The following is a 27,678-nucleotide window of genomic DNA, read 5'->3' on the forward strand; positions in this document are numbered from 1 at the left end:
ATTCGGTGTTGGCAACACGGCCTCCGACGCCATTTTCTCAATATTCCTGTCAATGAACTGATCCGGTCCACCGCTCGGTTTATATGCTTGCAAATTTCTTATAAAATATTTAAGATACAACGATTCTGTCGTTGATTTCTTATTATCCATTCACCGTCTGTTAGTGCTGTTCAAATCCGAGATGTCCTACAACAAATGTAAGTTTACTTTTGTTGAAAAATAATGCGTCATGGCTACTTTCTAAGAGACCATTTGCCGATTGGCATTCGCTAAATTATTCTAGTTCCATGTCAATGGTCTGTAACAAACAATGGCAGTTTGTTTTAGTTATTACTTTTAGCAAGTAATTGGTTTTTTGTTACCGGCCGCTATTGCCCGGCTGTATCGATTTTCTCAGGTAGCTGCAGTAAAAATGGCGGCCCATTATCCTTACTAAACTTAGTCATTGTTATGATTTGCCCCAGATAACACGCGCCATTCCGGCCGTTTCAACACCCCGGGTCAGTTCGTGCCTGCCGGAGAGGTAATTATTTTTAACTACGAGTTATTCTTCAATCAGGAACAATAGTGTATAATAACCTCATTCATGAAAAATAACTATTAATAAACTGTCTTGTCTGTGGTTTGTATGTATATGCTAACAACAGTATCTGTTGCCAGCACAAAGTGGAGCCTCCAAAGCCCTGGTACTGGCCTCACAAAGTCAACAGCCACTCTCTGACTGAGCTTCATCCTTGAGCATCTGTCTGCATCATTGTGTGAGATGAGAACTAACACTCTTTAATCTCTCGCAATGATGCCCCCACCAATGGCACACCAAGGGTATACCTAGTCACTAGCCTGTGGTGAGACACTTAAGATGTAGGAGGGGGCCTCTCCGAGGGTGGCTAGGGGTTGAGAATGCATTATGATCACGAGCCAAAATCTCGTGCACATACGGGGTTCTCTAGACTTAAGTAGACAAGCTAACCCAGATTTCTAGCATCTTGATAGCCCCCTGAAATTGTAGTTGACAACTTTGATTGAAAACCTCAACAAATGAGTTGAATTTTCAATATTAAATGCAAAAAAGCTGCTGCAATTTCATTGGGTAAGAGACATGATAGGAATATGGAAGGTTTGGGCGATGCAAGTTCACCCTTTGGTATGATTGTGGATGTATGAAATTTCTCATTATTCTAACCTTCCCTTCCTCGCTCCTTTTTAAAGATGAAATGACATCTTTATCATCCCCTTTGCCTTTTTCATTTCACAACTTCACAAGACATCTGTTAAAAATTAGTATGTTGTTTAGTATGACTGGCACTGAGTATGGTAAGAGTGAAATGAATAGGTACTGAACTGAGTGTAATATTAGTAGCTCTAAATGTAATAAAGGTAGTAATGCTAGCATTAGATAGTGTAGAGTTACAGCACCTTGCAAAATCTTTATTAGCAATTTGTTCATGAAAATATTTATAACAAGGAGTTGAATCATGAAAACATTAGAGATTTATAATATAATGTGGTAATATCATTAAATACATGTCAATGACGCAACGTTGGCGCATCTCGCAGCGACGTTTTCCATAGCGCTGACTAGATGCCGACGCTCAAAATCTAGTCTCTTGGGGGGGGTCTTTCGGAGTGGTATATAAGGGTAGATATGAATGCTGGAGATTAGTTACTCTACCTGACAGACATACATGTGTGGAGCATGTCTGTATGTGTGTGTGAATGTGTGAGGGTGGACGGCATCGCCTGACGGCTGTGTGTGCCAGCTGGCGGGAGGCGCGGCGCCGGGCGGCGGAGCTCAGCGGCAGCAGCACAACAACCCCAATCTCGCTGTCGGAGTAAGTAGCTCTTTTACCATTCATTAATGGGAGGATGTTTCATGTCAAATATTGTCATCGTACAGTAAGAGAATATACATAACTAATCTTTTAATCAGAAAGGCCAACGTTAATAGAAACCAACTGTTTGAGGTATCTCACAGAGCCATAAAAGTTAATTTGATTGGTTTATGTATTGTAAGATCAATTTTTAACGATTGTAGCTCGTTATTCTCGTTTATTCAATAATAGATAAGACTTCAGAAGAGACGCATGCGGCGGTGCGCCGACCCTTTAATACCTAACTAAAATTGTTAATAAGATTTATTCATTAAGATAATAGGCATCCAACATGAAAAGAGATGGGGGTTTTCTATCAACAACTGTTAACTGAAGCACAGAAAGCAACTATCGATTTGCAAGCCAAAAAACGATATTAATTTATAATCGAATTTTAATGCTCTCCTTGCTCGCAATGGCGTCAGTGGGAAGCAAGGGCAATAGTGCCTTGGCCAATGTTTGGTCTAACATATTTATGTATGGTGCGCAGCAACCCTTCAACCAGCAGTCGTTCACGCCGGTGCCGCAGCCGCCGCTCCCGCAGCAGCCCCGCCAAGTTCAGCAGCAGAACTTGCAGAATGTGCCCATTCAACAACAGGTCGGTACTCACTAACAATATATGTAACTCCGTAGAAAATAAGTAAAGTCTAAGGAAAAAACGTGCCTCGGAAATCAAGAAAAAGTTATTCTAGATAGAATAGATGAAGCCACATCTTTGGCCTATACTCGAGTAGATGGCGTTGCTGACACCATATGATATCTAACAATACACAACAGTGAAAGAATGCTCCGCATCGAGCGTCCACTCGGGCCTTACACTAAACCTAGGGCCAACGCATGCTCCTGATGCCCTGAGCAGGGCCGAGGCATACGTCTTGCAATAATTCTTAGAAATTATCGTTTAACAGTGTGGGCAAATCCAATGGATTGAAACCATCTTTCAAGACCAAACTAACTTTGCAGTAATTTATACACCTATATATATGTAGTAGTAGTAGTAAACTCTGTATTGTACAAAAAGACATATTAAAAATAACATACAAGTAGTGAGAAGTACAAAGGCGAACTCATCCCTATGAGGGATCTCTTCCAGTTAACCTTTGAGTAGATGAGAGGAGAAAGTGAAAAGAGGTTAGGTGTAAAGATGTTATGATTAAAGCCATCATGTATAATTATGTTATGATTAAAGCCAACGCAGAACCTGGACGTGGAGATGAAAACTGAACCAGGGACTGAGGGAAGCTCAGAGGGCGGCAACGGCAACGGTGGCGGCCGCCCCCACTGGATGAAGAACAAGCTTGGAGGAGGTAACAATACTTATGGTCACCATTTAACTTGTACGGATAGAACCTGCCGGCCTAGCCAAGGTGACAATTGCTATCGCTTCGATAACGAAAAGAAACGTTTTGTGTCTCTCTATCACTTCCATATTAGTGCGACAGTGACAGTGGCGTTTCGATCGCTACGGAGCGTAAGCGATTGGCATGTTGGCTACGCGGCTTGCACAGAACTTGTTGTTTTGACAACAAACTATAGAAGCGGAGCGTCAATCTCGCGACCTAAACGCGTAAGCGCCATAATTTTTTTACGGCGCTTAGGACGTTTTGGTCGCGTGGTAGAGGTTGCGATTGCGACAATCTCATTGTTATGGCTTCTCTATAGTAATAATAACTCAATGAAGTCCACCAATTAAATGTGTTGCGACGACGCGACGCAACGCACAGGTGGGGTCTACATAAAAAATTCGCGTATGAACACATTGGAATGTAGGTATAAGTAACTTGATATATTATTATTGTAATACATATAAGGAGAGGCATGTAATATGACTCTCCTCCATATTAGGTTAGGAATGTATCCATATACGGAGAGTCATGTAAGATGACTCTCCTCCACATAAGGAAAGGAATTTAGGTCATGCTACTGGACACCATCCACGTGTAAGTCTCCCCACCTAAACACGTGTAACCTAAATTCCCTAGGTTTATATATATACCAGTTTTTAATAAATAAATTACAGTATTTACTCGGAACTCTGGTGTTTCACTACTGTCCTGGGTCCCATCCTTACATGGCGACCCTGCCAGTGCCGTATTAGGAACGCATTCTTTCATCTCGGGTGACCGACGCGACGGCGGGCCGGCGCTACCAAATTCGTCAAGATGGTGTAAAGTGTCCAGCGGAATAATAACATACGATATGGGGAATCAAGGCAGTACTACACCCAAAGAGCCAGCGGTTGGACATATTTATACGCAAATCGGGAAAACTAATCAGATCGACCTCGATACGAATTTCACCGTAGAAGTTTCGCGGATTGGGATCTACCTTTGTGTAGTCACAGTAGCAGCTCTGTTAATAGTTCTCGTGATCTGCCTAAGGTATCTTAACACTTGTTTGAACAAGAGAATCGAGCGACGGGCCCAAGGCGAGCTGATCAGGGGCAGGATTCCACAAGTTTAAGCATGGAAATGTACATTCGTGAAATATTTAAGCACTTGACACTATACTGTCAAGCAAGGGAGATCGAGTTCATAGAACCCCGGGTCGAGGTACATGAAAATAGAGAAGTCGTGAGAGCACACATTGAAGGAAGGATCGGGCACTATCTGCTCTGTCCCGACAAGCTATCGAAGGAGACTTATGTGCGTACCTCTAATGATTTGGACGTGGACTTTGCGGATGGAACGAAAGCAGTGGCTGTGATCAAGCTGGTTTACGCAGGAAAAGAAGTTTGGATCTACGAGATCGAGTGGGAACGTGACTGTATGTTCGCGAAGTGGTGAAACGAGAAACGTTATGACTCAGTGAAAAGTGCAAATAGTGGTAAATAGTGGTTCCCGTAAGTTCTCAAATAAACTGTAAGTAAATTCATGATTGGTTGCACTGTGTAGCACAAGTATGTTAGTATTTTAGCAAGTTAATGGCCAATGTAATAGGGCAATTAGTTAAACAAATAACGGAAGTTAGAGTTTATTTAATAAAGTTAGGACCTAGTAGACGTAAAGGTCAAATATTAAATAAAAAACAAGCAGAAGCCGAAGAATTGTATACACAATTTGTCAGTTTTAAGGAAAAATTAAGCGAGCAAGTGAAATTAGGTACTTTTGATGTAAGCGTAGAATTAATTAACCAATTAAGCGTAGATTTCCTTAAAATATATAAAGAGATAAAAGAGTTGTGTACCGAACAACCTATAGAAGAAGAAATCATGGCAACTTTTAATTTAAAAACAGCGTTAAGCTTATTACCAGTTATGGATGGAGATGAAAAGGTGACCAGGCAGTTGATAGACAACATAGAATATTACGAATCAACTCTCTCGTCAGCTGACTGTAAAAAGAGCTTGATTAATTTTGTACTCAAAAGTAGGCTCTCGCAACTGGCTAAACTAAAATTAGAGGAAAAATATTCAAATGTCGAGGGTTTAATAAGTGATATGAGGTGTAAATTACTACCGCAAAAGGCTGCAACGACAATACAATCAAAATTACAGCAGATGCGACAAGATAATTTAACCATTTCTGATTATGGACAGGAATTGACGCAATTATTCGTAGACTTAACGATTACGCAGGCCAATGGCAATAGTGGGTCATTCTCTCATTTCGTGCAAATCGGTGAGATTCTCTCGATTTGTAATTTTTGTTTTAAATGGTAAACTTTTGAGTTTCGTCAATTTGTGGACTCATTTATTAACATTTTTCTGCTAAAGGCACCTTTGTAACGTTATTACTTTTCATTTAATAAGGCTACTGGTAATGAACTACGCGCTGGTAATGAATTCGGCCGAGATGGTAATTTTATCAGTGGACGGTAATGAAACAAACTTATGAAATCGAACATATTCTATGTATATAAGTATGTATTTATCTATATACGTATGTATATCGTCGCCTAACACCCATAGTACAAGCTTTGCTTAGTTTGGGGCTAGGTTGATCTGTGTAAGATGTCCCCCAATATTTATTTATTTATTTATTTATTTATTATTTATATAAAAAACTGTATTTCAAGAAAATTAACACCAATTAAAATCAACAATATTAAAAACATGTGTCTTAAGCACTGCGGAGATGATCAAACCGACTTGACATACACTTGGAGTTGACAATCTCAACTTATAATGTTCAAGCTAGATGGTACATTCACCATTTACTTATCATCATTATAAGTCGAGATTGTTAACCCCAAGTGTTTGTTAAGTCGGTTTGATCATCTGCGCACCATATCACATTAAACATAGTTTTCAAATTTTCAAAAATTAGCATAGACAAAATATATTTAAATCATTCGCGTTTTGTACCTATGTAATTTTTTTTTATCGTTTTAACCCTATAGTGTGGGGTGTCGTCGGATAGGTCTTTAAAAATAAATAGGAGTTTGCAAACAACATTTTTTGATAAAGTCAATCAATTCGGAAATAATAATTTAGAAAGAATAAAAAAAGGTTATTCCTTCTAACTTTTGAAAAATCGATCCAAAAAATATGAAAAAAAATCATAAAAATAGTGCTTAATAAACTCATTCAAACAAAATTAAAGCGAACTTGATAAGTTAAGCCGTTTATGAGTTATCGCTAAAAGTCTTCCCTTCTTATTTTATTTAAAAGCCTGGCAAACCTTATTTGTGACCGGATTTTCGCAAGCAACCCTATAACCACATAATAGTGACCGGAAAAAGATAGGCAACCTAGTTGATTTATATTGTACAAGTTGTATACTTTCCATTGGAACTTATTTCGTTTGTCAGACAGATCGGTGAAATTTAAAGAAAAAAATATTTTTTTTCAAAAAATAATTAAACATAGTTTTGACCATATTTCTTTAAGCAACCCTATTTATTTATGTTCAGGAATATATTTTCTTTCATAATATGTAAGTTTCATCCGTCAGACATATCGGTAAAGGTCGACCATCTTAGACTACAAAGGCTCCCCGGTTGGGCTCCCCTATTATCATATACAGTTTTAAATGTTTATAACAACGTAATATTTATAATAACTAAGCCTCTTTCCATTAAATGCACTGCCTCGATTATCAATCAATATATATTATCATTACCTTCTTAAGTCATTCATTACCTTTCCCAGTAAAATTAGAAGGAAAAGAAGTGAATGAAACCGATATGAATGAAGTTTTGGAAGTTTTTGTCGCCTACATCAGTTGGCATCAGACCTTAATTTTGCAGAATAAACCATCTGAAAGGGGACACTAAAACACTTCATTACGTATAATTATAATAATGTACACTTGCTACTTACTGTATAAATCACGCGATGGCGATGAAGACTAACGAGAACCACACTCCTTCCCGACCCGAGAGATCGTATATATTTTCGCTAACAGCGGCACACGGGCGTCCGCTACGAGATCACGCGGCCAACTGACTGACGAACAATGTGTTGCATCGGCGGTAGGCGCTATATACCCTCGCTATATAGCAAAATATAGCTAATCTATTTCTCGCGTCGGTAATGAAGAAATTACTTGAACCATACACTTATAAGGCTGTATAGTTTTTATTATTTATTTCTAGCTTCTAATATTATACGATTTAAAACATAACTAAATAAGTCATTTATTGAACAAACAACGAATTTTCTATTTGTAGTATCTTAAGGTTAAAATGTAGGTCAAAGTTATATCTTCACGCGTTACATGTAGAGATGAATGAAAAATTTGGGTGTTAATTGTACATATAAAGAAAATACATATCTTTTTAGAATTGTTCATTGGAGAGACATATACTTTAGGCCCTATGTTACAACCTTGCATTAACAGATATTTGAAAACGCCACCACATTTTTGGTAAATTTCCGAAAACACCGATTTGCACGAAATGCGAGAACGACCCTAGTAAGAATTATGATGTTTTGAAACCGCTCAATGAAAAGATAGCCATAAAAAGATTCGCTGATGGGCTGCGGAATCGTCGCATAAGCACTATTATAGCCGCCAGAGACTTCACATCATTAAAAGACGCGGTACAAGCCGCCCTGGATGAAGAAGTTGCTACAACCCCAGGAACAGGCGTTGTCGGTACGTATCACAGGTCACATTACAACACTGCATACAACCATGCAAGAGGAGGTAGTCAAGTAAGAAGAAGTTACAGGGGAAATTATCCAAGAACATGGTCGAGCCAGAACTACCGTGGCAACACTAGCAGGTACGGTAATTACAGTCACCAATCACATAATGCATATCGTCCTCAGCGTGGTGCGAGCAGAGGCTTTCGAGGTAACACTGGTTACAACCAACGGAGAGGTACAGGTCGTAATGGTAACGGCAACCATTCGCGTGGAGATTGGAACCGAAAAGGTCTAAACATTATAAGAGAAGAAGCGGAAACTGTGAATAGTCATCAATTTAATAACGAAAATCAGTTTTTTCGTGATTAACCATCACATATTTTCCGGTGGTCGTTCCATAACAGCGCAATTGATAACAAATGGGAAATTATGTTCATGGCTACTTGATTCAGGCGCGTCGTTGTCTGCAGTTAAATATAGTTATGTAAAACAACGGAATATACAAATAATATATGATAGAACAAGTATAACAGGCGTTGGAGGAGTCGTTCACTCCATTGGTTACGTACAGCTTAATTTTCAAATAGGATGTGAATTAATACAACATAAAATCCATGTTTTTAAATCATTACCATGCATTACGACTGGAATTATAGGAGATGATTTCTTTAGAAAATATAAAGCAAATTTAGATTATGAAACCAACACTTTTTCACTTTTAATAAATGGAAATCGGTTAAAAGTACACTTCGAAAATAAAGGAAATAGCCAGACTAGTTACATCTTATCACCCCGATCAGAGTCAATTCATTATGTAAGTACATTCATGACAGAAGATAGTGTAGTTTGTGCAAAAGAAATAAGCGAAGGAGTATTTATAGCAAGTGCTATTGTAACACCTATAGATGGCAAGATACCAATACAAATATTAAACACTACAGAGAAAGAAATTGAATTAAGCGAAATAAATCCAGATGTATGTAAATTGAACGATTATTATAGTTGTGACTTTGGACGTAAAAATGTAGATTCAAATAGGGTAGCAACATTATTTTCGCAATTACAATTAAAACATTTAAATATAGAAGAACAAACAGAAATAGAAAAACTATGTGCCAAGTACGCTGATATTTTTCAATTGCCAGGAGACAAGTTGACCGTTACAAACCTTTATAAACAAAGTATTCAGTTAAAACCAAATGTTGACCCATGTTTTGTGAAAAATTACAGATTGCCTCATTCACAAAAGAAAGAAATAGACAAACAGATTAACGAAATGTTAGATAGTGGAGTAATAGAACCAACAAAAAGTGAATGGTCTAGTCCATTGCTATTAGTTCCAAAGAAAGTAGATGCAACAGGGAAAAAGAAATGGCGACTTGTTATTGATTACAGGAAATTAAATGAAAGGATACAGGACGACAAGTTCCCATTACCGAACATAACCGAGATTTTAGACTCATTGTCAGGATCTATTTATTTCAGTCATTTAGATTTATTTTCGGGCTATTATCAACAAGAATTAGAACCAGAGTCTAGGAAGTACACGGCTTTCAATTCAGGACAGTTTCAAATGACTCGCTTACCAATGGGACTCAAAACAAGCCCTAGCGCATTCAGTAGAATGATTACGTTAGCCATGTCAGGACTTGCGTATGAAAAATGTTTTGTTTACTTGGATGATATCGTAGTTTTCGGTAGAAACCTTGACATGCACAACAAAAACTTGATAAATGTTTTTGAAAGATTAAGAAGTGTAAATCTTAAATTAAATCCCTTAAAGTGTGATTTCTTAAAAAAAGAGATATTATATCTCGGGCATGTGGTATCAGCAGGAGGCATTTCACCAGATCCAGAAAAAATAAAAGCAATAAAAAATTATCCAACACCTACAAATGGAACAGAAACCAAAAGTTTCGTAGCTTTAGCCAACTACTATAGAAAATTCATTCCTCATTTCGCAGATAAGGCATATTATTTAAACAATTTAAGCAAAAAGAATGTAAAATTCGTGTGGGATGAAAACTGTCAAAAGTCATTTATACAGTTAAAAGAAGCAATGACTACGCCACCAATACTACAATACCCAGATTTTAACGCAAGCAATGAATTTATTTTAAATACAGATGCATCTAACTATGCTTTAGGTGCAGTACTATCAAATAATAACGGCAAACCCGTAGCATTTGCAAGTAGGAGTTTAAACAAAGCTGAAACGAACTACGCAGTGATAGAAAAGGAACTTTTAGCAATTGTCTGGGCAACTAAATATTTCAGACCATATTTATATGGACGACATTTCATTATACGAACCGATCATAAGCCTTTAATATATCTATTTAACATGAAAGATCCAACAAGTCGATTAACCAAATTTAGACTAGCACTAGAAGAATATGACTTTACAGTAGAATATTTAAAAGGGAAAGACAACTCGGTAGCGGACGCGTTATCGAGGATTAAGGTGACATCAGACGAATTAAAAGAAATGACAAACTGTATGTACGTCATGACTAGGTCAATGAGGAGAAAAGAGTTAGGAAGTGACATTAAAACAGACTCAACTGCCCTTCGGTCTGATCAACCGAGAGTGGTAGAAGTTAATACGAAAATAAAGGACAGTGTAGAATTAAAATTCATGGAAACAACTGAGCTCAGAAAAGTAAATAAAATGGGAATAAATGAGATAGATGAATCTAAATCAATGATATATGTGAAAAATAACAAAATAATTTATATAAAACCATACTTCCCAGGGCAAATGACGCGAGCCGCCTTTGTCGAGGAACTTGGTATAAAATGTAGAGAATGGAATATAAATGAAGTGTTAATTATAAAGAATAATAATAATGATATATTTGTTGAAAAGCTAGCGCATGAAATAAAGAATACGAAGGATTGGACCGGTCCACGTTTATGTATATTAAAAGATTTAATAAGAATAAATGACAAAAACGAGAAAAAAGTAATACTTAATGATTTTCATATACTACCAACAAGTGGTCATGCAGGTGTAAGAAAAATGTATAATAATATAAAGAGACGATATTTTTGGGTAGGTTTAGAGAATGATATTAAAAATTACGTTAAGAAATGCGATAAATGTCAAAAAGAAAAATATTCAGTTCACACAAAAGAACCAATGACAATAACAACAACATCTGAAACTGCATTACAAAAAATATTTATGGACATTGTGGGACCCTTAACTAGAGATGATGACAACTACTCTTATATATTAACTATACAATGTGAATTAACAAAATACATTGAAGCTTACCCGTTAGTTACAAAATCAGCTAAGGAAGTTGCAGACGTCTTTGTAAGTAATTTCATTTTACGATATGGTATTCCGAGCATCATCGCTACAGACAAGGGAACGGAATTCACCTCTGAAGTTTTTCAACAGGTATGTAAATTACTCCATATAGAAAAACTCACATCAACAGCATACCATCACCAGAGTATTGGTGCATTGGAGAATACACATAAGAGTCTGGGCGCGTTTCTACGTATTCAGACAGATAATCACGCCGAACATTGGAGTAAGTGGATACCATATTGGTGCTTTGCGTACAATACATCTATCCATACAGAAACAAAATTTACACCGTTCGAGTTAGTGTTTGGGAAAGTATGCATCCTCCCCAGTAATTTAACTTCTCATGTCGATCCCTTGTATAATGCTGACAATTATCCATTAGAACTAAAATATAGACTTCAAACTTCACAGAAAGAAGCAAAAGAGAACTTGTTGAAAACCAAAGAGATAAGAAAAATCAAATATGACATGACTATAAACCCTGTGGTATATAAACCCAATGACAAAATATTAATAAGAAATGAGAATAGAAGTAAATTGTCTAGTGTATTTTCAGGACCATATTTAGTTATAAGAGATGTAAGTCCAAATGTAGAAATTTTAGATAATGGTAAAATAAAACTTATCCATAAAAATAGAACTAAGAAATATAATGTTTAAATGTAACAATACATATACATGAAATAAATGTAAAAAAAAAAAAGAAAAGAAAAAATATATTAAATAATATATTTTTCCTTTTCCAAAAGGAGGGAGATGGAATGTAGGTATAAGTAACTTGATATATTATTATTGTAATACATATAAGGAGAGGCATGTAATATGACTCTCCTCCATATTAGGTTAGGAATGTATCCATATACGGAGAGTCATGTAAGATGACTCTCCTCCACATAAGGAAAGGAATTTAGGTCATGCTACTGGACACCATCCACGTGTAAGTCTCCCCACCTAAACACGTGTAACCTAAATTCCCTAGGTTTATATATATACCAGTTTTTAATAAATAAATTACAGTATTTACTCGGAACTCTGGTGTTTCACTACTGTCCTGGGTCCCATCCTTACAACATTTTATTTCCCACGGGTCTTGTACGCTGTGACGCTTGTGAATGAAAAACACGTAAAACTTGGCTGTACAGTATATAATACAATCTATATACACAATGACACGGAAAAACACAATATACATACAAATAACGAGCTATTTACACATAAAATTACAACAGATGTGCAAAAGAAACATTTGTCGCTCATTGACAGAGAAAAAACTATACATATAAACAAAAGACGCGCGCTGGCCGTGGCATCCGTATCAGTCAGGCTGCCAGCACGCGCGCAGCACAAAGGTTGGTAGGTTCCGTCGCCTACATTCCCCACCCTAGTGCTGGTACAGCACTCAAGACCAAAGAGAAATATCGGCGAACAGTGTGCGTTACCAAGTCGTATACTTTTCACTGGGTAATCCTCAACATAGCACCGCATGTGTCACAAGGAGGTCTGTCTGGTGGAACCCGCTTCTTCTGTGGACAGTATTCAAGTGCGGTCAACTCGAGTAGTGTCGAGTACGACATGGTTAGGTCCTCACGGCCATGCGAAGCGCTCATCACGCTGTGCTTACACCAGTCCCGAAGCGTATGAGCAGCCGAATGTTCACAAGATGTAGCCAAACGTCCTTCTGAGTGCACTGACGGATTACATTTGTGCGCGAGCTGTCCGACAAGAGAGTTTTCGCCACAATTTAGTTCAAGTACATTTGGCACAAGAAAATTCAGTTCGCTGACGCTACATGTCTTATTATGTACACTTGAAGTTTCATTATTTACACTTAACATATTTACATTAGTCACTGTAGTGTCACACATTTGTTCATAAGTATTAAAGGTGTAGCGAATCCCCACGCTGTCCGCGTGGCTGCAAAGCTCAGCGTAGTCGGTGAGCTCGTGGTTGCCGAGCGATAACTCGGACACAGATTCGTTGTCAATGTGAAGAGGCGTAGCAGCCGGCAACTGGTACAGTCTGGCCGTGTAATAACATTCGTGGCCAAACTGTTCCTTGTTGCAGTTCATAGAGACGGCACCCGGCGCGCTGAACGTGCTTAAACGCGACCCATCAGTGTCGGCGTGCGAGTCGGCGCTAGCCGGCGACTGTCGCACCCTGGCCGTATTAATGCAGTTGTGGTCAGAATGGTTCTCGTTGGTCAGTGTAGAGGCGGCGGCCAAAATGTTACACGCGTTCAATAACGACACATCAGTGCCGGCGGCAGCCGCCGATTGGCGCAGCCCGACCGTTTTGTTACCAGTATCGTGGTCTGACTGCACCTCCAGTTGTTCCCGCTGCGGCTGGTCGAGCCATCCTTGGCTAGCAGAGCGCGTGCGTGACTTGAGTGGACTGTATTTCGCATCTAGTTCAGCTAAATCCACCTCTAGCTGCTTGTCAATAAGCGCTATTTGTATTCTTGCCTTTTCCTTAGCTGCCTCCAATTGCAGCCGTCTTCGTCTGGCTAGTACAGATGATGCTTTAGAGTCACTCGAACAGTTTGGTGGTAACGGCGGCGGAGTAACGTCGCTCGCATGATGAGACGACGGCAGTCGTTCCGCCCGACCGCTAATGATAACTTCCAAAGTCATATCTTAAATCTGTACCTGAGACTGCAGTGTAGACGTTGATTGTGCTATATACTGCACCTTCTTCGTTCTTTACGCGTAGCACATTGCGTATTCACCATAGCAGCATGCGTGGTTCCAACCCGGTTCGAAGTGACCACTTGTACGCTGTCGGGCCGCCGATGGTGAATGAAAAACACGTAAAACTTGGCTGTACAGTATATAATACAATCTATATACACAATGACACGGAAAAACACAATATACATACAAATAACGAGCTATTTACACATAAAATTACAACAGATGTGCAAAAGAAACATTTGTCGCTCATTGACAAAGAAAAAACTATATATATAAACAAAAGACGCGCGCTGGCCGCGGCATCCGTATCAGTCAGGCTGCCAGCACGCGCGCAGCACAAAGGTTGGTAGGTTCCGTCGCCTACATTCCCCACCCTAGTGCTGGTACAGCACTCAAGACCAAAGAGAAATATCGGCGAACAGTGTGCGATACCAAGTCGTATACTTTTCACTGGGTAATCCTCAACAAAGCACCGCATGTGTCACAAGGAGGTCTGTCTGGTGGAACCCGCTTCTTCTGTGGACAGTATTCAAGTGCGGTCAACTCGAGTAGTGTCGAGTACGACATGGTTAGGTCCTCACGGCCATGCGAAGCGCTCATCACGCTGTGCTTACACCAGTCCCGAAGCGTATGAGCAGCCGAATGTTCACAAGATGTAGCCAAACGTCCTTCTGAGTGCACTGACGGATTACATTTGTGCGCGAGCTGTCCGACAAGAGAGTTTTCGCCACAATTTAGTTCAAGTACATTTGGCACAACAAAATTCAGTTCGCTGACGCTACATGTCTTATTATGTACACTTGAAGTTTCATTATTTACACTTAACATATTTACATTAGTCACTGTAGTGTCACACATTTGTTCATAAGTATTAAAGGTGTAGCGAATCCCCACGCTGTCCGCGTGGCTGCAAAGCTCAGCGTAGTCGGTGAGCTCGTGGTTGCCGAGCGATAACTCGGACACAGATTCGTTGTCAATGTGAAGAGGCGTAGCAGCCGGCAACTGGTACAGTCTGGCCGTGTAATAACATTCGTGGCCAAACTGTTCCTTGTTGCAGTTCATAGAGACGGCACCCGGCGCGCTGAACGTGCTTAAACGCGACCCATCAGTGTCGGCGTGCGAGTCGGCGCTAGCCGGCGACTGTCGCACCCTGGCCGTATTAATGCAGTTGTGGTCAGAATGGTTCTCGTTGGTCAGTGTAGAGGCGGCGGCCAAAATGTTACACGCGTTCAATAACGACACATCAGTGCCAACGGCGGGAGTGACGGCGGCAGCCGCCGATTGGCGCAGCCCGACCGTTTTGTTACCAGTATCGTGGTCTGACTGCACCTCGCGCATTTATTTTGTTTACTTAGCTTTATTTCGGTAAACGTTTACGTTTTACCGTTTCGTTGCGTGTTCCATTTTCGAAAACTTGGCTGGGGCGGCGAAGAATTATTTCATGACGTCGACAGCCGTGCCTTGCGTCGTAGAATATGATGGCATGCCTATCGTGTCATACGCCACACGTTAAAAACATTGATGACACGCCTGTCGTGTCATCCGCACCGAATCGGTTAACCATGGCTATTGGAAGGCGACCGATGTACTCGATGAAATGTTAATGATTGTTTAACTTGAACAGTGAAGAAGGTGTCGAACAAGGAGCGCCGCCGCCGCCAGAACGAGACGCTCCGCAAACTGCTCACGCCCAAGAACGCGCTCATGGTGCTCAACGAGATGATGCCCAACGAACAACTCGCCACGGTATTATCTTATTGTATTTTACCCTTTTTTAGGCCACTCAGCGCCACTTGCACCATTCCACTAACCCGGGGTTTACCGGTTAAACCTGAAGTTACTATAATAAATACATAAATATTATGGGACAATCTTACACAAATCGACCTAGTCCCACGGTAAGCTCATAAGGCTTGTGTTGTGGGTACTAGACGACGATATATATAATATATAGATACATATAAGTAATTAAATACATAGAAAACATCCATAACTAAGGAACAAATATTTGTGATGAACACACAAATAAATGCCCTTACGGGGATTCGAACCCGGGACCTCCAGCTTCGTAGGCAGGGTCACTACCGACTAGGCTACGGAGGCCGATATACTATGGTTACCAGTATAATTTGACACTGGGTTAACGGGTTAACCACGAGTTAGGGTTGGTGCAAGTGGCCCTAAGAAAGTTTAAAATAAAAATTAAGACATTCAAAACAATCGAATCTAAATTGAACCTTAAATTCATAGCTTTAAGGTTCATACTCTATTGAAACGTAAGTGGTCGAGAAAACGCGTTAACTCAAAGTACGGGAAGACCCAACTCGTAACCAAAGTGCGTAATGCTTTAGAATTATGAACTTACACTTTGCCCACAACGCAGGCCTTGTCAATGTAATCCAGCAAAAATTAAATCCGCTACACATCTAGTTAACATCACATGGATATTTGTATGAAGAAAATTTCAACATGTTTCATAATTGGCAGTATACAGAATTTCTTACTCGAATGTCTGGAAAGATTTATTCACTATTCCTGTAACATTGAAGTATACGGCTGGTTTTTGTCACCAGCAATTCAAAGTGGAAGCTGCGGGCAACCAGTTCTACAAGCCGGCTAACCAGCAGAGCTTCTGCGCGGACCTCACGCTTGACGGCAATGTCTACAAGGGATACGGTCAGTAATACATGTGTTATTAGCAATGATCGGAATAGGTAGTGCCATTTGGGGTGAATGACCTCAAACATTGTACTTAACATGGATAAGACTCGGGATTCCAAGACTCTTATTTTTAGGGTTCCGTACCTCAAAAGGAAAAAACGGAACTCTAATAGGATCACTCGTGCGTCTGTCTGTCCGTCCGTCTGTCACAGCCTATTTTCTCCGAAACTACTGGACCAATTAAGTTGAAACACATATGTAAGTTTGTGACCCAAAAATGGACGTGTAACGTAAATAAATGAATTTTAAATATGGAGGCCATTTTTGGGGGTAAATGAGAAAATTCAAAAATAAAGTTTTTCAAACTTATTCTAGAAAATAGCCAAAAAATGACCATCCCCCCCCCCTTATCTCCGAAACTACTGGGTCTAAAAATAAAAAAAATAAATACACAAAATAGTTCTTTAAATAGATGACAGGAAAACCTATTAGAAATGTGCAGTCAAGCGTGAGTCGGACTTAATGTACGGAACCCTTGGAACGCGAGTCCGACTCGCACTTGGCCGGTTTTTTTCACAAAAATATTTCTTGGCATGTCTTTAATTGAAGTAGGTAATATGAAATCCCGGGGTGAAAAGGTATATCCATACTAAGCTTACGCACCGAAGTCCCGTGAAATGGCACTACCAATTCCGATCACTGGTTATTAGTATCATAGCAATACAAAGTGGAAGCTGCGGGCAACCAGTTCTACAAGCCGGCTAACCAGCAGAGCTTCTGCGCGGACCTCACGCTCGACGGCAATGTCTACAAGGGATATGGTCAGTAATACATGTGTTATTAGCAGTGATCGGGGATTTCTATGCCACACCGCGGGATATCAAGTCGAAATGGTAATATGGATACGCCACTTGGCCCGCGATAGGAACAAAACTGTTCGAAAAGTAAACGCTATTTCGGTGTTGGTAATTCGTTTATAAAATAAAGGACTGTAAAAAACATGGGTCTCGACTCGGTCGTTGAAAGGCAATGCAAAACTGATAAGGTAATGCGAGCTTAGTGGTTTTATTGATATATTCAATTGATCTGTAATCAAATTTTCAATTATTAATATTAATAATATATGCAATGCATGATTAATTGATTAACAGTAACATGCCAAAACACTCTCCTATATCGCACACGAATCCCGGAATCCCGCGGCATATCCATACTAGCATAATGATTGAGGTCATTCACCCCAAGTGGCATAGAAATCCCCGATCACTGGTTATTAGCAATGATCGGAATAGGTAGTGCCATTTGGGGTCAATGACCTCTAACATTGTACTTAACATGGATAAGACTCGGGATTCCAAGACTCTTATTTTTTCACGAAAATATTGTTTGGCATATACATTTATTAATGTAAATTACTAAAAGACATAGACAGGAATATAAAATTAAAACTAACTACAATTAAAATAACTAAAATTAAAAATACCTATCAAACTTTGGTGCCCTCGGGAGGGTGCCCAATATGCAGGCAGCGTTCCCGCGCTGGCATGTCTTTAATAGGCTACATGACTAATTTTCATTTATGGTATCAATCGATCGGGTTTGTTTTTAGGATCAAATGTCTATATGGGACCCATTGCATTAAAGCAACACAAAAGTCAGAAATTATAGTCAAAGTCCGACAGTCGCACTTCACTCGCGAAACGCCCCTCACAAAAGAATAAGTGAACGTGACGTCAAGGTCATTGAGATCCCATCTTGAAGTATGGACAAAACAAGAAAATTGCGTTTATGTCCGTGAAATATTGCGTTTATGTAGGTATATAGTTGCTATACAATATTTTTTTGGATAAAATGTAAGGAATCAAACGGTACCCTTACTTTTATCGTTTTTGGAAGTTAAAAAAAAAACTAAAATTTTGAAGCTTTCAGGTCCTGTATTTTTGTAATATTTCCGTATTTTATTTTAATATCCACATTATTATGAAAAATTTCTCATTTGCTATCTATTTTACTAGATTTTGTTATAAAATTCAACATGTGTCATCATCCCTATTGAAGTAGGTAATATGAAAACCCGGGGTGAAAAAGTATATCCATACTAAGCTTACGCACCGAAGTCCCGTGAAATGGCACTACCAATTCCGATCACTGGTTATTAGTATCATAGCAATACAAAGTGGAAGCTGCGGGCAACCAGTTCTACAAGCCGGCTAACCAGCAGAGCTTCTGCGCGGACCTCACGCTCGACGGCAATGTCTACAAGGGATATGGTCAGTAATACATGTGTTATTAGCAGTGATCGGGGATTTCTATGCCACACCGCGGGATATCAAGTCGAAATGGTAATATGGATACGCCACTTGGCCCGCGATAGGAACAAAACTGTTCGAAAAGTAAACGCTATTTCGGTGTTGGTAATTCGTTTATAAAATAAAGGACTGTAAAAAACATGGGTCTCGACTCGGTCGTTGAAAGGCAATGCAAAACTGATAAGGTAATGCGAGCTTAGTGGTTTTATTGATATATTCAATTGATCTGTAATCAAATTTTCAATTATTAATATTAATAATATATGCAATGCATGATTAATTGATTAACAGTAACATGCCAAAACACTCTCCTATATCGCACACGAATCCCGGAATCCCGCGGCATATCCATACTAGCATAATGATTGAGGTCATTCACCCCAAGTGGCATAGAAATCCCCGATCACTGGTTATTAGTATCATAGCAATACAAAGTGGAAGCTGCGGGCAACCAGTTCTACAAGCCGGCCAACCAGCAGAGCTTCTGCGCGGACCTCACGCTCGACGGCAATGTCTACAAGGGATACGGTCAGTAATACACGTGTTATTAGTATCATAGCAATACAAAGTGGAAGCTGCGGGCAACCAGTTCTACAGGATGGCCAAATAAGAGGTATACACTTTATTTTTGAAATTTTATTCTATAAAACATAAAAAATATTAAGTATTCCTTGTTAAATATAATATGTAGGGTCAGCAATTACACATGGAAAATAATGTCAGACAAATGTCCACCTCTAGCAGCATGGCAGATGCGAACCCTTAACATCGCGTTTTTCAACACTTTTTCACACATTTCTAGCGTTATCTCAGCGACAGTGTTTCGAATATTTTGTTTTAATTGCTGAAGGTTCGTTGGCCTATTAGCATAGACACGTCCCTTTAGATAGCCCCACAGAAAAAAGTCAGGAGCTGTTAAATCAGGCGATCTTGGGGGCCAGTCAATGTCACCGTTTCTCGAAATTAATCGACCGGGAAACGTTATTTTTAATACACGATTGGGTTGAGTAAAACGTTTTAATGATTAAAACACGTTGTTCCGTCGTAAAACGCTCCATAATAAATTTGCCGTATCTACACAAACTAATTTTCATGCAATAACTGTCATATTTACCGCCAAAATAAAATGGCGGCAAAAAAAAGTTGTATACCTCTAAGTTGGCCACCCTGTACAAGCCGGCCAACCAGCAGAGCTTCTGCGCGGACCTCACGCTCGACGGCAATGTCTACAAGGGATACGGTCAGTAATACACGTGTTATTAGTGTCATAGCAATACAAAGTGGAAGCTGCGGGCAACCAGGCCCCAATTTCACCACGGTGACAGGTGCGACAATTTTAAAACATCACTGTTGCTGACGTCACAGACATCCATGGGCTACGGTTACCGCTTACCATCGGCCGGGCCGTATTCCTGTTTGCCACCATCATTGTATTATTTAAAAAAACATTATATCGGGAGAAAAACAGATATTTCTCTTGCGAAGTTTCTGACGATTGTCACAAGAAACACGACAATTGTCACGAAATTCCGACACAGAACTCATTTCCTGTCAAGAATTACCGACAATTCTTTTGAATCTTGTGAGAATTGTCAGAAACTTCGCAAGAGAAATATCTGTTTTTCTCCCCCTATAATAATGTTTTTTTAAATAATACAATGATGGTGGCAAACAGGTATACGGCCCGGCCGATGGTAAGCGGTAACCGTAGCCCATGGATGTCTGTGACGTCAGCAACAGTGATGTTTTACAATTGTCGCACCTGTCACCGTGGTGAAATTGGGGCCAGTTCTACAAGCCGGCCAACCAGCAGAGCTTCTGCGCGGACCTCACGCTCGACGGCAACGTCTACAAGGGATACGGTCAGTAATGGGGTCCCTTTGTTTCCCATAAAGTTTTAAGTCATAATGTATTGTTTGTCATATTATCATTAATCATTAAACTGAAACCGTTAACTTCTCAGGGTTTTGGTAAGGTTATCCTATAGATATAGGTTATCATATAGGTTGCATTTGTGTTTATGGCAATCCTGAAAAGTGACGCGTTTCTGAACCAAATGAATTATGACTAACGAAAATGCGGGCAAACGATACATTATGACCTAAAACTTTTTGGTTAACAATAGAGACCCGGTCAGTAATACATTGTTAATTTATATGCATTCTTTCATGAATTTCAAGCTGTTTGGGCATTACATTTTGTTTTTAATAAGCAAAGCTATCAAAATTACAAGACCGACTTATCCGTGAGATTTAGGATGGTGCACAGCGACTTATAGAGTAATAATTGTTAATGCCATGTGGCATGTCATGTGACTGGTTTCAATTATTTCCAGTGTCTAAAAAGTCCTGCTTCATTTCACAGCAGATCTTGGGCAGGATCTTGTTGATATTGGCTAAATAAACACTAAATTGTTTAGTATGTAACTAGATGTGTATATGTGTTGTGTACAGGCGAGAACAAGTTGTCTGCGCGCAACGCGGCCGCGGAGAAGGCTATCCGGGACCTGATTATCAAGCGCATGTCCAAGGTCTTCGCCAACGACGCTACCAATGCCGCCAATGCCGCCAATGCCGCCAATGCTGCCAATGCTGCAAATGCTGCAAATGCTGGTAAGGGGTCATCCATTCATTACGTCACACGTTTACGGGGTGGGAGGGGGTTAAGAAAATGTGACATATTGTGACATGGGGGAGGGGGGAATCCAAACATTGTGATGTCACTTTAACTTCATCAGTAACCGAAAATTAATTTATATTTTTTTATTCACTGTACAGTTAAATAATGAGATTTTGGATGTAACTTTCGTTGTGTTATAAAATTACTAATATTTATATATCAAAAATATTTTTTTATTAAAAAAATAATGCCGAGTTAATATTGTCGTTTTCGTTGAAAACAAAATTGCCTAAAATGTGACGTCACACCAGGGGGGAGGGGTTTGCAAAACAAGTGAAATTCGTGTGACGTAATTAATTGATGATCCCTAAGTATACAAGAAAAATTTTATTATGTTATTACGTGCCACAGAACAATTTATTTCATCATTAATTTAATTTAATGTAAATTTCTAATTTATACCTAAAACTTGACATTAACAGTGCCAATAACTCTATACATTTCAAATTCCCGCAGCCTGGGATATTTCTATTTGAAATTAAATTAATTGACCAAGGTTATTTCAACAACTCAATAAAAAAGGGGTCTTATGCCTTCCTCTATAGTTCACGCATGCTTCCTATTATAATGTTAAAAAGGAGTACCTACTTAGGGCGGCGCGAAAATTCCTAGATTCAACGAGCACTGTTAACATTGAATAATTTTACGGTTTAGACTCACTTGTTTTAAGTCACTCGCGCGACATGTTTCGGAGAGCCTAGGTCTCCTTTCTCAAGCACTAACAGTGCGAGCAGCGTTCACGACGGCCGTGTATCGCGTACTGCGGCACGCCGCGTCGCACGCTGCGCGCGCGCACTGTTAACCTTTTGGACGCTAAGAACACGCTACAGCGTCATAAGTAGTTGTGTCCGCAGCGCCGTGGACAACTATAACTGTAATGGTGGACGCTGTCTAAAGTAACCTTCACACTTTCAAGTTTACATTAACTCGCTTGCGCCCGGGACCTTGGCGTGTCAGTGACGTTTTTGTTTATGACATAAAGCGTTCAAAAGGTTAATGAATTTTTTCTACTCCCGTACTTTTATTTGTCATTTAAAGGGTCGTGCACACACCTTTAAACCCCTATCTTATAGTTGTCAAGACAAGTCTTTAGTCTATTCCCCAAAAAAGAATTTTTGCATACACGCAGTATCTTTTTGGCAATTTTACGATACTTCGTGTAATGACCACTTAAAAAATATTGAATGAAATACAGTGTTGCCAACCTTATTTTAAATGTCATCTCTGACAAATAAGTGAACCATAGACATGTTTTTTTTATGTCATTCATTCATTCATTCTTTTCCCGCTCGTACCCTCCATTTTTGCTACTTCTTGAATTAAAAATATTATTTGTTAAATTTATAATTTTATTGTATGCAACGTTGTTTAACTGAGTCAAAAAATACTCGTGGCGTCTTTATACTCACGCCACTCGCCTTTTTTGACCCCTCTTAAACAACGGTTGCATAAAATACTATTAAAGGGCCTCCACAGATCACTGTTGATCGAAATGGCACTCAAAAAAGCACACGATACAATATTATAATTATACGTATTACATGGTTGACATTGGAGAACTCGCATTTATTTTTACGCCCGACTTTACTACACAGAAAATGCTGATTTTGCCGAGGGGGGTGACGGCGCAAACGGCGAGGCCGAGGAGACGCTGCCCATGATCCAGCTGGCCTCGTTCGCTCTGCACAAGCTTTTCTCCGAGTGGGAGTACGAGGGGGTCAAGGTGCCGCAGCTGAAGCCGACCGGCCACCAGGGCAACAGCGTGAGTATATAGTTTACTATACAGATAATGCTGATTCTGGCGAGGGGGGTGACGGCGTGAACGGCGAGGCCGAGGAGACGCTCATGATCCAGCTGGCCTCGTTCGCTCTGCACAAGCTGTTCTGAAGCCGACTGCCCAGCAGAGTAACAGCGTGAGTAGATAGTTTACTATACAGATAATGCTGATTGTGCCGAGGGGGGTGACAGCGCGAACGGCGAGGCCGAGGAGACGCTCATGATCCAGCTGGCCTCGTTCGCTCTGCACAAGCTGTTCTGAAGCCGACTGCCCAGCAGGGCAACAGCGTGAGTATATAGTTTACTATACAGATAATGCTGATTCTGCCGAGGGGGGTGACGGTGCGAGCGGCGAGGCCGAGGAGACGCTCATGATCCAGCTGGCCTCGTTCGCTCTGCACAAGCTGTTCTCCGAGTCATAGAGAAAAAAATACATAGAGTGCTCACTCCATACATCAGTTCCGACTATTAATTTCAGTGTCTACATCTAGCATCGAGTAGCGGAACTATCAGTACTGCTACTTGACAATAGATGTAGCACCGACCGGAAAGTCTTATCTCAACAGCATAAGACTTTCCGGTCGGTGCTACATCTATTGTCAAGTAGCAGTACTGATAGTTCCGCTACTCGATGCTAGATGCTAATAGTCTTTTTGGTACTAAAACTGATGTATGGAGTGAGCACTCTATGTATTTTTTTCTCTATGTCCGAGTGGGAGTACGAGGGGGTCAAGGTGCCGCAGCTGAAGCCGACTGCCCAGCAGGGTAACAGCGTGAGTATATAGATAGTTTATGGAACATTTATATTAGAGATCCAACGGATAGTAGTTTGGCCGGATACCGGACACCGGATATCCGGCCTGGACACTGGCCGAATATCTGGTATCCGGCCGCCGGATATTCGGCCGGCGGTACTATACCTATATTTTGAGTTTTGCAGGTGCGCGTCGTGCAGGTTTCGACCTGTTTCGTAGTAAACGTTCGCGCGGACACATTTCTAGGATCGTAACGTAACGAGTTTTATCATGTCATTACGTATCACAATTTGCCTTTGATGCATTTCCAATATTAAAGACAAATAACTCGTTTTTTAATGATCATTACACTTAATTAAAATTGTTTTATTCAAGAAAATATTAAGTTAATATTGTTTTAAAAAAATATACTGATTCGATTATTACCGTGACTGTTTTTTAGTTTCCATTTTTTACCCCAAAATGTGTTAATTTTACTATCCGGTATCCGGCCGGATAGTAGGTCACTATCCGGTATCTGGCCGGATACTAAAATAACGGCCGGATAGGCCGGATACCGGATAGTAACCTAGTAACGGAAAGCTAAAATTATTGTTATTTTTGGATTTAACCCTCTAAAAACTCTGGAAGACTTATTATAACTTTATTTAAAACTAGCGACCCGCCCTGCTTCGCATGGATTAACAAATTATACATAAACCTTCCTCTTGAATCACTCTATCTATTAAAACCGCATCAAAATCCGTTGCGTAGATTTAAAGATCTAAGCATACATACAGACGGACAGCGGGAAGCGACTTTGTTTTATACTATGTAGTGATATAAAAATGTGCTTTAACCCTTTGAACGCCTATCGTTCGCGGCGCGTATTCGTGAACCTTGTGGGAATGCAGGAAGGTTGATATTGGGCTATAGACGCGCGGCGGTTGACGTCTTTGGCGGACAGTTTTTTGAAGAAACTTCAGTATGTAGTTCTTCAAACAAGCGGTTCAGGCTTTGTTTGAAGAACTACATAGATTTCATTCAGGTTTGTAAACTAACTATACGTGTCGCTATCATTCGCTCGTGCGTCGCACTCGTGCCAATACGCGTACGAGCGAAATACACGCACGAATGATAACAAAATGGCATAATTTTGTTATCAGACTATTTAAGTTCGAATTGGCTTCCTTGTGTTCAATTTCCTTCAATATATTTTTCACCACACCAACTAATAAAGGCTCTCTTGATTGTTCAAAAACTGATAGCAAAGTTGCATTTTATTCACATGTGAGGCAAAGTAATGAAATACAAATGTTGAGTTGTTTTCTTATATATACTGGTAGAATTTTTAAATTATGATTTTGAATGATAAATATTTAATAAAATTTATTTGGATTTGATTTTGTTTGATATCTTACAGTTAATATTTTCTTTGGGTTGGTGTGGTGAAAAAAATTTGTGTTTCACTCGGGGCAAATTTTATTTAACCCTCGTACTTTTAAACGCTCGCAACGCCTTGATTCCATTTTTCGAACCACTCGCTAGGGGTTAAACAACTATCGCTAGAGGTTAAACAACTATCGCTAGAGGTTAAACAACTATCGCTAGAGGTTAAACAACTATCGCTAGAGGTTTGGTTTAAAGAATTTTTATTGTCTAAGAAATTACAGAAATTTCACTTATAAGACAACTTATAAATAGATAACTTACAGTATTTACAAGTTACGCAATAAGCAAGCACTTATGACAGTGTTTAATAATAAACAGTTGTATTTGGATTTAAAGTAATAATTTAAACAAAAGAATAAGACTAAGAATCGACCCTAATGATCTTAACATAAGGTTTAGATTTAATTGGTTAGTAATAGGAACATGCGAGGGTATCTTTTTTTGTTCGACTCATGACTGCCAGACTTGTTTACAGGGCCAGTTAAACGAGATATTTAAGGTTAAATAACTATTCCCCCACAGACGTCCGAGTCCATGGAGATACTAACCCCCCCTCCGCCCAAGCCGAAGCCGGCCATGAAGCGCAAGGAGCTGCCCCCCAACGCGGCCACGCTGCACCCCTGCATGCTGCTGACGTACATGCGGCCCGGGCTCGAGTACCGCGAGCTGGCCATCAGCGGCGACAAGCCGCAGACCATGCTCTTCACCATGGGCGTCGATGTAGATGGCGCCACGTACATCGGTAAAGGTGAGTCATCTTCCTCGCGTTGTCCCGGCATTTTGCCACGGCTCATGGGAGCCTGGGGTCCGCTTGGCAACTAATCCCAGTCATTGGCGTAGGCACTAGTTTTTACGAAAGCGACTGCCATCTGACCTTCCAACCCAGAGGGTAAACTAGGCCCGTTTAGGGATTAGTCCGGTTTCCTCACGATGTTTTCCTTCACCGAAAAACTCATTGGTACGAGCCGGGGTTCGAACCCGCGACCTCCGGACTGCAAGTCGCACGCTCTTACCGCTAGGCCACCAGCGCTTATCGGTAAAGGTGAGTACCACTGAAAATAATGTATTTATAGGTTATATCACAATTGAATGAAGTTGAGAATGCTAGTATTTCTTTTCGGGCGATAAATCGTTAAACGACTGAGGGTATGATGACGCCATATGTTCGTGAACGTCAGCCGCCGCTCCGTTGGTAAATTGATTTTTGTTTTGTGTTTGAGTGGATTCCATTCCTCAACCTAATTTGTTGACGTTCTGTGACGAGTTTCGATAATACCGATAATACTTCACTTTTAATCTCTCCTTTTTCCGATCTCTCCTTTTACGCCAACTTTTAACCCTTCGAACGCCACGCCGATCGTGCGCGGCACGTCATCGTGAACCCGGTCGAAATGTACGAAGACTGATATTGGGCTGGAGCCGCACACGTCAATTGACGTCTTTGGTGGTCAATGGAATAAGACTTGAGTGTTTAATTGTGTTTTCTCAAAAATGGACGGCAAAGTCGACGTTGCCTGTTAAAAAATAGGTCGTGAAGTGCGTAGTTTATGATCATTCGAAAAATTAAAAAGTTAAAAACATTGCAGTCTCGATTTCGGGACTGCAATGATGCATACAAATCCCATTATTTAACGAGCTCCAAACTTTAAATGGCCATATCAAATGAAGGCATAGGTCCATTAAACAGCCAAACAAATGATCAGCACTTATTATTATAATGTTGGTACCGCGACTATTTAGGTGCCTCAAATACGTTAGCGTATTTTCAGCAGAAAAATACACTTCTTTTTTTTTAAGGCGGCAAGCAAATCTTTTTAATGGTTTTACTTTTTTCTGTGAAAATTAGAACGTTGCTTCTGTAAAATATTTCTATTTCTTGCACCGTTTTTGAGAAAAGCACTATATATGACTCGGCTGGAAGGCTACTTGCTGGCTTCGGATTCAATTAAACGGACTCCCAAGGTCGTCCGTTTAAAACGAATCCTCAGCCAGCAAGTAGCTACTTCCGAACCTCGACAATAATGTATTATTTTGTTGTTTCAGCGTCGAACAAGAAAGAAGCCCGCCGCGCCGCCGCGCGCGCCGCCTGCGCCGCGCTTTTCAACGTGACGTTCCCCGACCCGCCCCAGCCCACCCCGCCCGTGCAATAG

General features: G+C 40.1%; 1 protein-coding gene across 1 annotated transcript; it reads left to right on the top strand.

Annotated features, from left to right (window-relative positions):
- Positions 1 to 48: 48 nt before the first annotated feature.
- LOC134652770 (double-stranded RNA-specific editase 1) lies at positions 49 to 27,678 on the top strand. The gene is made up of 11 exons (XM_063507931.1): positions 49 to 197; positions 465 to 523; positions 1,761 to 1,832; positions 2,362 to 2,469; positions 3,070 to 3,178; positions 15,542 to 15,663; positions 16,491 to 16,593; positions 21,341 to 21,459; positions 23,182 to 23,328; positions 26,051 to 26,276; positions 27,572 to 27,678. The coding sequence occupies exons 1-11, from the start codon at positions 182 to 184 to the stop codon at positions 27,676 to 27,678; spliced, it is 1,188 nt and encodes a 395-aa protein (XP_063364001.1). The 5' UTR covers positions 49 to 181.

This window comes from Cydia amplana, chromosome 12 (assembly GCF_948474715.1).
Source record: "Cydia amplana chromosome 12, ilCydAmpl1.1, whole genome shotgun sequence".
Taxonomy (NCBI): Eukaryota; Metazoa; Arthropoda; class Insecta; order Lepidoptera; family Tortricidae; genus Cydia; species Cydia amplana.

Excerpts from the sequence above, each read along its gene's own strand:
- LOC134652770 (XM_063507931.1), top strand. Across the intron at positions 1,833-2,361 it reads ACCCCAATCTCGCTGTCGGA|CAACCCTTCAACCAGCAGTC; the intron begins GTAAGTAGCTCT and ends TATGGTGCGCAG. Across the intron at positions 3,179-15,541 it reads GAAGAACAAGCTTGGAGGAG|TGAAGAAGGTGTCGAACAAG; the intron begins GTAACAATACTT and ends TAACTTGAACAG.